This window comes from Erpetoichthys calabaricus, chromosome 2, assembly GCF_900747795.2.
Source record: "Erpetoichthys calabaricus chromosome 2, fErpCal1.3, whole genome shotgun sequence".
Classification (NCBI taxonomy): Eukaryota; Metazoa; Chordata; class Cladistia; order Polypteriformes; family Polypteridae; genus Erpetoichthys; species Erpetoichthys calabaricus.
The window spans coordinates 22,625,148-22,639,127 of NC_041395.2; the positions used below are offsets into that span (position 1 = coordinate 22,625,148).

General features: G+C 41.7%; 1 protein-coding gene across 3 annotated transcripts in view; it reads left to right on the forward strand.

Annotated features, from left to right (window-relative positions):
* phrf1 (PHD and ring finger domains 1) overlaps positions 1–13,980 on the forward strand; it is a 136,425-nt gene that overhangs the window by 79,444 nt on the left and 43,001 nt on the right. For all 3 annotated transcript variants that reach the window (XM_028793513.2, XM_028793514.2, XM_028793515.2), the window contains one exon: positions 4,649–4,775. In XM_028793513.2, coding sequence (XP_028649346.2) covers positions 4,649–4,775 — 127 coding nt within the window. The remainder of the gene's footprint in view (positions 1–4,648; positions 4,776–13,980) is intronic.

Below are 13,980 nucleotides of genomic sequence, written 5' to 3' on the forward strand. Positions count from 1 at the left end.
AATCCTGGCTTGTCACAGCCTTTGTTCTTGACCCCAAGTACCTTTAACTGGTTCTGACCTGCAATGCGATGAACAGATCAAGCAGGGAATTTATTATAAACCTTTTAAAGTTCTTATTTTTAAACCTTACACCTGTTACAATAAGTGAAAGGTAACATCAGTGGAACCATGTAGCTAGATTAGATAAAATGTCTTAAGTACTGTGGTGTTGCCTCTGCTCAGCCTTATCTGTTGCATTGCTCTCAAGGCTCACTGAAAATCAGTTGCATAATTTCTTCTAAGTCCTTGTGAATGATGTAACTATCATAAATGTGTGGCTGCTTTTGGAATGTTAGGTTAGACAAATCTGATAACTGAGACATCACATGTGACCTCCAGCTCCTGGATCTTACATAACAGCAACAATGTTGAAAGACTTTCAAATAATGTACATTTAATTAAGTGCTGTGCTGAGTCATTTGTGTTTTATTTTTTATTGTAAAATAATATACTGTGAAAGCTTACATTAATGTGTTTGTTTGCTTTATTGAGAACTATTTTCCAAAAATTTATTTTAATACATAATCCCCAAAATCTTTCAGAAATTGGGGGCTAAAACAGAGACCGATCAGTCATTGTCACCAGGGTATGCATCAAAGATGGGCCATATGCGGCTGACTGATGGTGCACTCCTTTTAGGTCACGCCACAAAGTTCTCACATCTGACCCAGAGACGATGGATTCATAGTTCACCACAATGCAAATATTCAAAATTAGACGCTTCGAGGTGCAAGTCCATAACTATTCAATTGGTTAAAACTAGTGGTATTTGCACTGTTGGACTTGTGGAGTGTAGTTGAGACACTGCAAAGAAGGTGGTGACTAAAATGGAGTGAGAACAACTGATTTCATCAGGGAAGTGCACAGCTCTTGGTGGTCAGGGGCAGGCTGTCTGCAGTTGACAGGTATAGCACTTCATTTAGCTCACACTGCAAAGCGCTCACCTCTGAGCCAAGGGAAATATCTATAGTTGAAATGAAGCAGACTTAATTTTTAAGCAGATTTCAAATTCTGCTCAGAAGCTATTTTCTGCCCAGTGTGGTGGTTCCGCATGATGCTGCCACGAGTGCAGTTGGGAAACCATCATGACTATCATTAACTATGGAACCTAGGATGGCAGCCATGGTAGTTTGCTGCTCTGTCTTTGTTTTTTCAAATTAAATTAAAAAGCAAGAACTATGGCAAGCACTGCCTAGAATATGTCTCTTAATGGCAAACAGAATGAAAGAACTGCACTGTTAATACATAATAAAATGGGCTTTTCTTTATTACTTGTTCTGTGCTTTACTGAAATGTAGCTGAATGACACCGTTCCCGCCTCTGCATTGCACTTACCTGACTTCACACTACACTACACTACATGGACCTTGTTACTGTACATTGCAACAAAAGAAAGAGCAGAGGAGTGTGTTTTTACATTAGTCAGGGTTGGTGTAACGATGTGGCAGTTCTTTTTAAATCATCCTCTCCTGACCTAGAATTTATTATAAACTTTAAACCACACCAGTTTTCCTGAGTAATTCTAGGCGGTGTTTGCCATCATGCTAATGCTCACAAAAGTGCAGTGGCTACTCACTGATGTAATCGTTGAAATTGAAAAAGACAACCCGGACTTACAAATAATTACACTTCTCAAATAAATTAAAGGATCTCTTTGAAAACGGATCAGATCTCAATGGGAAAAAAAATCCTGCTGGCTATCTCTACTGATATGAACTTGTATGGTAATGTGTTAGGAATGAAAGGAAGCCACATCGTTTGATGAAAATTATCAACCTACAGAGGGCTGAATTCAAAGACACTCCGATAATCAAAGTGAAAAAATGATGATGCATGATAGTCCATTTTGCCAAAGTTTCATTGCAGCAACTCAAAATCGTACTCCGTGGTTTGCCGGGGGGGGGGGGGGATGTGAGGGACATGCTTCTAATGATATAACAAATGGTGTCCTGCGAGATATCCTTACAGATCAGGACCAGGGCATCACTGAGCTCCTGAACAGTCTAAAGTGCAACTTGGTGGTGTCCCAGAGGTGTTCTATTGGACTTAGATCAGGAGAGCTTGTGGGCCAGTCAATGGTATCAATTCCTTCATCCTCCAGGAACTGCCTGTATACTCTCGCCACATGAGGCTGGGCATTATCATGTACCAGGAGGCACCCACTTCACCAGCATAGGGTCTGACAATGGGTCCAATGATTTCATCCCGATATGTAATGGCAGTCAAGGTGCCTTTGTCTAGCCTGTAGAGGTCTGGGCATCTCTCCATGGATATGCCTCCCTAGACCATCACCGGTGATGGTGAATGATGTTACAGGCAGCATAACGTTCTCTACGGCTTTTCCAGACCCTTTCACATCTGTCACATGTGCTCAGGGTGAACCTGCTCTCATCTGTGAAAAGCACAGGGCACCACTGGTGGACCTGCCAATTGTGGTAATCTATAGCAAATGCCAGTTGAGCTCCACGGTGCTAGGCTGTGAGCGCAGGACCCAGTAGAGGACGTTGGGCCCTCAGGCCACCCTCATGAAGTCTGTTTCTGATTGTTTGGCCGGAGACATTCACACCAGTGGCCTGCTGTAGGTCATTTTGTAGGGCTCTGGCAGTGCTCATCCTTTTCCTCCTTGCCCAAAGAAGCAGATGCTGGTCCTGGTGATGGGTTAAGGACCTTCTACGAGGGGCCCTGTCAAGATCTCCTAGAGTAACTGCCTGTCTTCTGGAATCTTCTCCATGCTCTTGAAACTGTACTGGGAGACGCAGCAAACCTTCTGGCAATGACAGGCATGTATTGATGTGCCATCCTGCAGAAGTTGGACTACCTTACCTGTGCAACCTCTGTAGGGTCCAGGTATTGCCTCTGACTGTAGCCAATTGCAAAACTAGTGAAAAAACAGATGAGGAGGGAAAAATGTCAGTGGCCTCCACCTGTTTAAACCATTCCTGTTTTGGGGATCGTCTCATTGTTGCCCCTCTAGTGCACCTGTTGTTAATTTCATTAACACCAAAGCAGCCTAAACTGATTAACAACTCCCTCTGCTACTTAACTGACCAGATCAATAGCCCAGAAGTTTCATTGATTTGAAGCTATATTCTGATTTAAAAGTGTTCCTTTAATCTTTTTGAGCAGTATATTTTGGATGATTTTAACCATGTCCTTCCTAAATATCAACAGCAAATAAAATGCCCTACCAGAGATGGACATACTCCACATCAAAAGAGGATGGGTCCTACAACAAGATAATGACCCAGAATACACCTCAAAATCTTCAATGGGAATACTTTGGAGGTACAAGCTGGCAGTTTTGCCATGGACCCCACAGTCCCCCGACCCAAACATCATTGAAAAACTGTGGATAGATATCAAATGCATGCAAGACAGCCCAAGAATCTTGCTGAATTTAGACGCCTTTTACAAGGACAAATTGGTGAAAATACCCCAAGTAAGAACTGAACTGAACTGTTGGCTGGATTTAACAACCATGTACAAGTTATAATGCCTGCCAGAGGGGTTGTTACTAAGTGCTGACCATTTTGGATGCCCGGACTTTTGCTTCAGGCCCTTTTCATTTTTGTTTGGTATTTTGTACCTTTTAATGATGGAAATAAAATGGATTTAACTTGAAATATTAAAGAAATTTGTCATCTGTGACTTTAAGCCTTTGGGTGATCAGTTCATTTATTGCTCACTTGTCTATTCACAATAACAGACATATTAAGCAAGGGTGCTCAAACTTTTGCATACCACTGTATAAATTCTGTCATTTGACTTTAATAGCTGTCACCATTGGACTGGAGCATGACAACATTGGCTTTGTTTTCCACTTCCAGTGCTGTTATAGGAAGGGGCAGTGACTTCCTGTAGAAACACTTCCAAAACGCTGTTTGTTTTCTTTTTGCAGCATTTTATGAGCATTATCAATAATTTCCATTGAAGAAGTTTTACGCCAAAAATGTTCAATCACTGCAGCATGCAGGAGTTTTCTAAACTGCTAAAATGCTTAGATGTGAATAGTGACATTGAAAACAATGGCAAGTAACTTTTCAAGGTTTAAGAAGTGTTCTTGTCTAAGGCTAAAACATTAAAAAATGCTTAGATGTGAATGGGACCTCGGCCCTCACTCTTTATAATACAAAGGTACCACGCTCATTTGAAAATGCAGTGATAACTCAATGAGATTTTTGCAAACCATTGAATATTTCTCAATAAAATATTTATAAAACGTACAGTCTGAAGCAGAGGTTTATGTACAAAAACGTTACAGAACTTAAGGTTTCCTACTGCAGTTAATTAGATGCAACACCCTTTTTCTTAGTTGCGACATCCCCATTCTGATGAAGATCCTCACAGCTCACTTTGAACATGGAAGTTTGAGGTGGCCACAGTCGTGGGGCTGAAGTGCACCTGGCCATAACAGCCACTTCTGTTGGTGCATCAGGAAATGCATGGTTTTGTCCAGCAAGACAATTGCTGTAAGTGGAAAGGAGGCAAAAATAGGTATATTTGTGATTTAAAATGGTTAAGGAAATGGGCAAAAGTCACACTTGTTTGCTTTCCGTGTTTTAAAAAGAATTGCTCTTCACTGCTTCCTTTTTTTGTTTTTCTTCCTTAGAGCGTTCCTAGACATTTAATGGAATCCAGTCTACTTGATGAAACTATTAATGCTGTTGTTGCTGGGTTGAATACTGCTGTATATGTTCGCCCTTTGGCTCCACGGGCAACAACGAAGAAGCGAAAAAGTGAGTAATTCTTTTTTTTTTTTTTTTCCCATTTCTTTAGGAATGGTATAAGAACATTGCAGGGCTGTCAGGTTTAACCCTAGATGACACACCAGTAAAATATGCAGAAAAAGCCTGTATACAGTGCATCCGGAAAATATTCACAGCACATCACTTTTTCCACATTTTGTTATGTTACAGCCTTATTCCAAAATGGATTAAATTAATTTTTTTCCTCAGAATTCTGCACACAACACCCCATAATGACAACGTGAAAAAAGTTTACTTGAGATTTTTGCAAATTTATTAAAAATAAAAAAACGGAGAAATCCCATGTACATAAGTATTCACAGCCTTTGCTCAATACTTTGTCGATGCACCTTTGGCAGCAATTACAACCTCAAGTCTTGTTGAATATGATGCCACAAGCTTGGCACACCTATCCTTGGCCAGTTTCACCCATTCCTCTTTGCTGCACCTCTCAAGCTCCATCAGGTTGGATGGGAAGCGTCGGTGCACAGCCATTTTAAGATCTCTCCAGAGATGTTCAATCGGATTCAAGTCTGGGCTCTGGCTGGGCCACTCAAGGACATTCACAGAGTTGTCCTGAAGCCACTCCTTTGATATCTTGGCTGTGTGCTTAGGGTTGTTGTCCTGCTGAAAAATGAACCGTCGACCCAGTCTGAGGTCAAGAGTGCTCTGGAGCAGGTTTTCATCCAGGATGTCTCTGTACATTGCTGCAGTCATCTTTCCCTTTATCCTGACTAGTCTCCCAGTTCCTGCCACTGAAAAACATCCCCACGGCATGATGCTGCCACCACCATGCTTCACTGTAGGGATGGTATTGGCCTGGTGATGAGCGGTGCCTGGTTTCCTCTAAACGTGACGCCTGGCATTCACACCAAAGAGTTCAATCTTTGTCTCATCAGACCAGAGAATTTTCTTTCTCATGGTCTGAGAGTCCTTCAGGTGCCTTTTGGCAAACTCCAGGCGAGCTGCCATGTGCCTTTTACTAAGGAGTAGCTTCCGTCTGGCCACTCTACCATACAGGCCTGATTGGTGGATTGCTGCAGACATGGTTGTCCTTCTGGAAGGTTCTCCTCTCTCCACAGAGGACCTCTGGAGCTCTGACAGAGTAACCATTGGGTTCTTGGTCACCTCCCTGACTAAGGCCCTTCTCCCCCGATCGCTCAGTTTAGATGGACGGCCAGCTCTAAGAAGAGTCCTGGTGGTTTCGAACTTCTTCCACTTACGGATGATGGAGGCCACTGTGCTCATTGGGACCTTCAAAGCAGCAGAAATTTTTCTGTAACCTTCCCCAGATTTGTGACTCGAGACAGTCCAGTCTCGGAGGTCTACAGACAATTCCTTTGACTTCATGCTTGGTTTATGTTCTGACATGAACTGTCAACTGTGGGACCTTCTATAGACAGGTGTGTGCCTTTCCAAATCATGTCCAATCAACTGAATTTACCACAGGTGGACTCCAATGAAGCTGCAGAAACATCTCAAGGATGATCAGGGGAAACAGGATTCACCTGAGCTCAATTTTGAGCTTCATGGCAAAGGCTGTGAATACTTATGTACATGTGCTTTCTCAATTTTTTTATTTTTAATAAATTTGCAAAAGAGAGGTGACATTCCACGTCCCAAGAGCCAGCTTCTGTAGCCGAGGATCGGACCGCCAAGGTCCCCGCCTTCGGCCACCACCCAACTCACACTGCACCCGACCTCCTTGGCCCCTCCCATAGGTGGTGAGCCCATGGAAAGGGGGACCCACGTTGCCTCTTCGGGCTGTGCCTGGCCGAGCCCCATAGGTGCAAGCCCGGCCACCAGGCGCTCGCCAACGAGCCCCACCTCCAGGCCTGGCTCTAGAGGGGGGCCCCGGTGACCCGCGTCCGGGCGAGGGAAAACGCCATCCAAATTTTTTATTCGTCATAGGAGGTCTGTTGAACCGCACTTTGTCTCATCCCTCACCTAGGACCAGTTTGCCTTGGGTGGCCCTACCAGGGGCATAAAGCCCCGGACAACAGAGCTCCTAGGATTATTGGGACACACAAACCCCTCTACCACGATAAGGTGGCGGTTCGAGGAGGGGAAGCCGGAGAAGGGTGGAGTGCCCTCTCAGGGTTGGGAGCGAGATCCTGCCTCAAGTGGAGGAGTTCAATTACTCGGGGTCTTGTTCACGAGTGAGGGAAGAATGGAGCGTGAGATCGACAGGCGGATCAGTGCGGCGTCCGCAGTGATGCGGGCTCTGCATCGGTCTGTCGTGGTGAAAAAGGAGCTGAGCCATAAGGCAAAGCTCTCAATTTACCGGTCGATCTATGTTCCTACCCTCACCTATGGTCATGAGCTATGGGTAGTGACCGAAAGAACGAGATCGCGAAAAGCGGCTGAAATGAGTTTCCTCCGCAGGGTGTCTGGGCTCTCCCTTAAAGATAGGGTGAGAAGCTCAGTCATCCGGGAGGGGCTCAGAGTAGAGCCGCTGCTCCTCCGCATCAAGAGGAGTCAGATGAGGTGGCTCGGGCATCTGATCAGGATGCCTCCTGGACGCCTCCCTGGGGAGGTGTTCCGGGCACGTCCAACCGGGAGGAGGCCCCGGGGAAGACCCAGGACACGCTGGAGGACACCTCGGGATTCTCCCGGAAGAGCTAGAAGAAGTGGCCGGGGAGAGGGAAGTCTGGGCATCTCTGCTCAAGCTGCTGCCCCCGCGACCTGACCTCGGATAAGCGGAAGAGAATGGATGGATGGAAATTTGCAAAAATCTCAAGTAAACTTTTCATGTTGTCATTATGGGGTGTTGTGTGTAGAATTCTGAGGAAAAAAATGAATTTAATCCATTTTGGAATAAGGCTGTAACATAACAAAATGTGGAAAAAGTAATGCGCTGTGAATACTTTCCGGATGCACTGTAAATATAAACATCAGTAGGTGCATTATAAATAAGGATAATTTAATGTATAAAGATTGCTTTAACTTCACCGTTGAAATTAAATATTTCTAAAATTTACAAAATAGTTTTCGAAAAAAACAAGTGTGAAGGTTAAAACTGTTATCTTTTAAAATCTGTCATCATCAAGGTTCCCTAGCCAAATTAATAATTTGCATTTTTTTAAACTGACGACTAGATTAATACATAGCTTGGTGTGTTTAGTACACAGTTGTCAGAAGATATTACGTTGGTGCTGCATCTCAAGCTGTCCACAGGTATAGGGAACCATGAGAGAATGTCCAAATTTATCTTTAAAGTTACATTTTATACCTACTTAAAGCGAATCACAGGTAAATGATTGTCTTATTTTGAAAACCGGTGGTGTTACTGAACTTCATCCTGAGCAAAGTACACTCACTGAGCAAATTATTAGAAACATGATACTATCACTGGTTAGTCTCCTTTTGCTCTCAAAACAGTCTCGGCTCTTTGTGGCATGAGTTCCATGAGATGTTGGAATCATTCCTTTAAGATTTCAGGTTGACATGATTGCATCATACAGTTTCTGTATATTTTGTCTTCTGCACATTCATGCTGTGAATCTCCCATTCTACCACATCCCAAAGGTGTTCTATTGGATTCAGATCCAGTGACTGGAAAGTCCACTGAAGAAAACTGATATTCATTGCCATGTTCTTGAAACCAGTTTTAGATTAATTTTGCTTTGTGACATGGTGCATGTTTTGAGAAGCAGCCTGGACACAGACAGACGGACATCGAATTTTCACCCAACACACGTTTATTATACATATTTACAAGGTTCATTGTTGCACAAACCCAGTGCCTCCTGCACCAATCCCCCAAAGTCCAGGCCTCTCCTTCCAGTGCCTGCTTCCTTCAGGCCGCCTCCACTCCTCTCCAACACAACTATTGTCCACTTCCACCCGACTCCAGTCATCATTTGCAGGGAGACAGCCCCTTTTGTACACGCCCAGATGGGCTCCAGGTGCTTCCCGACACTCCTCCACAGAAACTCCCCTGTGTGGCGGAAGTGCCAGCTGTGCTCTCGGAAGCCCTCCGGGTGTCCCCAGTCTTCTTCCTCCCAGCACTTCCGGGTGTGGCAGAAGTGCTGAGGTCCAGGGCTCTCCAGGCACTGGGGCATCCCCTGGCGGTGACCACAACCCCTACAGGGTTTAGCTTCCCAGCTCTGTACCTGTGGCCCCCAAAGGAACCAGGGCAGTCGCCCCCTTGTGGTCCGGAGGAGGCATGAGCCCTCCTCCTGTCTTCCTAGGCGTCCCGGCTGGGTGCCACCCCCAGCCACGGGCCACAATGTTTATGCTGAAAGTAGACATTAGAAGATGGGTAAATTGTGGCCATGAGGGGATGCTCAAGGTCAGCAACAATATTCATATAAGCTGTGGCATTCAGTGGATGATTGATTGGTATTAAAGCATCTAAAGTGTGCAAAGAAAACATTCCCCACATAATTACACCACCACCACCACAGGCTGTTTACACACGGCTGTTTGGCACATGGATTAATTTTATTGGCATTAAATTCTGACCCTACCATCTGCGTTGCTCAGCAGAAATTGAGATTCATCAGATCAGGCAAAGGTTTTTCCAGTCTTCAACTTTACAGTTTTGCAGAGCTTGTGTCCACTGCAGCCTCAGCTTTCTGTTCTTGGCCAACAGGAGTGGAACCCGACATGGGGTTGTGTTATAGCCCATTCTCCTTAAGATTCAACATGTTGTACATTCTTGGATGCTTTCTGCTCACCACAGTTGTACAGATGATTATCTGAGTTACTGTAGCCTTTCTGCACTTGTCTAACTGTAGAGACTGTTGTGTGTGAAAATCCCAAGAGATAAGTTTACAGAAATACTCAGATTGTCCCATCTAGCACCAACAGTCATGCCACAGTCAAAATCAAGGAGGTAACATTTTTCCACGATTCTGGTGTTTGATATGAACATTAACTGAAGCTTCCCTTCTGTATCTGTATGATTTTAGGCATTGTACTACTGCCACATGATGGACAGATAGATAATTGCATAGATAAGCAGGTGTGTATTTTATTTTGTACGATCTTATGGTGACCTTTGTCTAAAATGCCATACATTTCAGGTACGTTAGCTCTTCCTCCCTACTTCACTTCTAAATCTATAACAATTATGCAGAATAAACATCAAAGCACCACTGTTCTCATCAGTGAAGTAAAACATGCCTCCTGAAACACTATATGGTACAAATTCCTCTTCTACAGCATGAATCATTTTGTAGCAAGTGATTTGTGAGAAAATCACTGGCTATAGTCTCCCAACATTAACAAAACTGTCCTTTTCCAGAGCAAAAAAAATATAGCAGGAACGATTGCAGGTGACTCCACGCATCCCAGCGGCAATATGTTCATTAAATTGCCATCATAGAGGAGGTACAGGTCTATAGCAATAAGAACTACATGTCATCAACGCAGCTTCTTTCCTCAAATTATAGGGTTATTCCTGTTTTTGTAACATACTTCATACTTACTCAACTTGTACTATTTAATATTTATATTAAATAGTATAGTTTTTCTGTTTATTTGTGTTAACTGTTTAAGATTGTAAATGTTTTGTTCAAGAAATTGTACTTCTTTTGTGATTTGCACAGTGTCAGGTTAATAGTGGGTAAAATTGTGTTGTCTTGATTTAGTAAAGTCTTGTATCTCCTGTTTTACACCTAACCAAAGTCAATTCTGACATGTTTCACATGCTAGCAATAAAGTGATTCTGATTCTGAAAAAAAATCAGCGGAGTGGCATTATCCAGAAGTTTTTTGAAAATTGATTGATAAATAGGGCTACTCTTGCAGGTGGGAAATCGTTTGTGATGTGGGAGGGGTAATTTTATTAGCTGTTAATGTTACATGGTCAAACTGTTAAATTAGATCTATATGTTCATTTTCTTAATCATTTAACACCTTTAAGAAGAGCTCTTTTCAAAATGTTACTTAACTCGTCCTTCAACACAGCAACACATGGGTAATCCGAAGTCTGATAACACAAGGAACTCTGTTCTTCTTTATTAACCTCACATTCCTTACCTAGCTTTTTCTACTTATCAACCCTTAAGAAAAAGGTTTCAGAGCTGTTAGTGAAGAAGTGGTTGAGACCATGTGTTAATAAACTAATAAAAGAATAGAATGCATTCTTTTTGTTTTTATTGCTGACATAAGGCCTTTGAGGATAATGGAGATAATATTGAAAAGTTTAGGAAATACAATCATGTCAAAATAAATAGACCCCATGGGAACATCAGAGAAAGATTACATTTATAATAATAATAATAGTAATAATAATTCATTACATTTATATATTTTGCTATTGAACATCTAGGCAAAGACCAACCCTTCTGGAGCAATGTGCTCTGGACAGGTGAATCAAAGATAGTTGTTTGCCCACAGTGACAGTTGGCACAGACTGAAGATAGCATTTCCAGAGAAGAACATCATAGCTGTGATGTGTACATTTTAATGGTTTAGGGTTGCTTTGCTGCCTCAGGGCTTGGACAGCTTGCAATCATCAAGTCAACTGTGAGTTCTGCATCATATTAAAGTGTGCTGAGGAGAATGTGAGACCATGTGTCAGAATGTTGAAACTGAATTATGGATCCTTCTATACTGGATAATTATAAGTCTATCTCCAAGCTGACCTTTATTGCTAAAGTTTTAGAAAAGGCTGTTGAACAGCAGCTTGGTGCCTTTTTAGAGGAACAGCAGCTTCATTATCCTTTTCAGTCTGATTTTCAGAAACCACATTCTACAGAAACAGATCTCCTTAAAGTTTTTAGCAAACTTGTTAATGGCTGCTGATACAGGGGAGTATCCTGTGGCTGTATTGTTAGATCTTAGTGCGGCCTTTGACACAGTGGGCCATCAGATTTTAATTAAAAGGTTAGAGCAATCTGTGGGGGTCTTGGGTTCTATATTGAACTGGTTCTCCTCCTATCTTGTTCGGTGTTTCACACTTTACATCTGTTACTGCTCCCTTGACTTGTGGAGAGCCACAGGGTTCAGTTCTCAGACTGGTATTGTTTTCCTTATACATCCTTCCTTTGTCTCAGATTATAAACTCTTTTAAATGAATTTGATATCACCATCTCATTTACTCCCAGTCATATTAAAAAATTGGCCATTATGGTTTTCTGCTTGTCACAGATTAATAATTTACTTTGTAATAACTACTTACAGTTAAACTCAGAGTGAAGTTCTAATTGTTGCTCCCCTAGCCTTCACTCTGAGATTAGTCTGAAGATGGATTCTGTCTCTGCAATTGCCAGATCAAACTCATGGAATCTGTTATTTTTGATCAGTCATTAAGCCTGGATTCTCTTGTAAGGTCTGTTATTCACTCTTGTTTCTTTCATTTTAACACAAAGCCTACAAAAAAAGTCATAATGTTTGACCACCTTAAATTCCTTCACACCTCTTCATCAGCGTCTTTGTTTTGCAAATGTGTCAAGCAGCCTGCTATCCCATCCACCACTGATACAACTGAAGTTCTCCCAACTCAAGTCTGTTTATCTGGGTTTGAGGTGCCTTAACTTGTATAGGGTAAATAATATATCGTTATTTGGAAATTTAGGATGACAGGAAATGCAAGGTAAGAAATGTTGAACACATAATAAACTGAATCCATGTTATAGTAATAATGATGTGAAGTGTATAATGTGTGAATACTTCAGTCCAAATGTCAAATGAACACTTTCACAAAATTTATAACAAAACAAGTGCGATTTTATTCAAGAATATAACCAAAGAAAAAGAAATCATTCAGTTTACATGTTGCTGTCATTTACCCAGATCGTTGTAGAAACAGAAAAAACACATGAAATGTACGTATTCCAAATAACGATATATTATTTACCCTATACAACTCAAGGCACCTTACTCCCACACAGTAAAAAAAAATGTTAAATTTATGGTTTAGTACTGGCAGCTGGGTTTCCATAATTTTACAGTAAAAAAGAAGATGACAATATTTTTAGGTATACTTTAAAAAAAACAATGTAATATTTACGATAAAAAACTAGCAGCTGGGTTGGTATAATTTTACCATAATAAATAAGGTGACAATATTTTTAGCTTTACGGTATAACTTTATAGTAAATAACTGTTTTTTCTTTACAACACATTCCGATAGAAGGGAACGTTTAACCATAACGTGAATGAAGTTATGAAGTGGTGGCTCTGAGGCTAAGGATCTGCACTGGTATCCCGAAGGTTGCTGGTTCGAATCCCTGTCACTGCTAAAAAGAGATCTACTCTGCTGGGCCCTTGAGCAAGGCCCTTAACCTTCAATTGCTCCAGGGGCGCTGTACATTGGCTGACCCTGCGCCCTGACCCCAAGGGGTATGCAAAAACTAACAAATTCCTAATACAAGAAATTGTATAAGGCGAAATAAAGAACAAAAGAAAAATCCATGCATTGTAATAAATATTCCAATCAATAAACCATTAGAAAGTATTGTCAGGAACAAAGTCCAGTACACAATTTGCATCATTAAAGTGACAATAACGAATAGCAAACATATATCATTTAATAATACACATTGAAAACGGCAGATGGCACATTGTCTGGTGGAGAAGTAAAGTTAGCTTTTGTGGTGTATGGTGTCCTACAGGTGTGCCAGCTTATCGAATTCAACACACCATAAATCAGCTTCCATAACCTCAAAAAAACCTTCAGCACACAGGGAAAAATAAGTCTGCCAACATTGTTTGTTTTTTCCCCTACTGTTCAAAGGTATGTGGTTCACCAGGAACAATATGGGAAAAGGGGGCGTGTCCTTATGCAAATATCATACTGTAATTTCAGTGTTACTGAAACAGTGCTTTACTATTTTATATTTTACAGTTGTTTACCTTCGCTGTTTAACAGTTTTAACACTAACATTTACAGAGATTTTTTTTCAGTGTATCTGTAATGTATCGGTAAATGGTATGTAGCATATTTTGAAGGTAAAAAAGGATTGATTTTACAGGGCTTGGCTTTATAAAATAATGTGATGTATTGTTTAACACTAGAATTACCAGAACCTATGAAAAAACTCGTAGATCCGTCCCACCTTAAATTGCTTCGCATCTCTCCATCAGTGTGTTTTGTCCTGTAAATGTGCCGACAAGTAGCAAGCAGCCTGCTATCACATCCCCCACAGCCGCACAGTTTTCTCAGCTCAAGTCTGTTTACCTGCGTGTCAGTTGCTTGGAGTTGTATAGAGTGAGAAGTCAAGCAAAATGACACCTTTTATAAA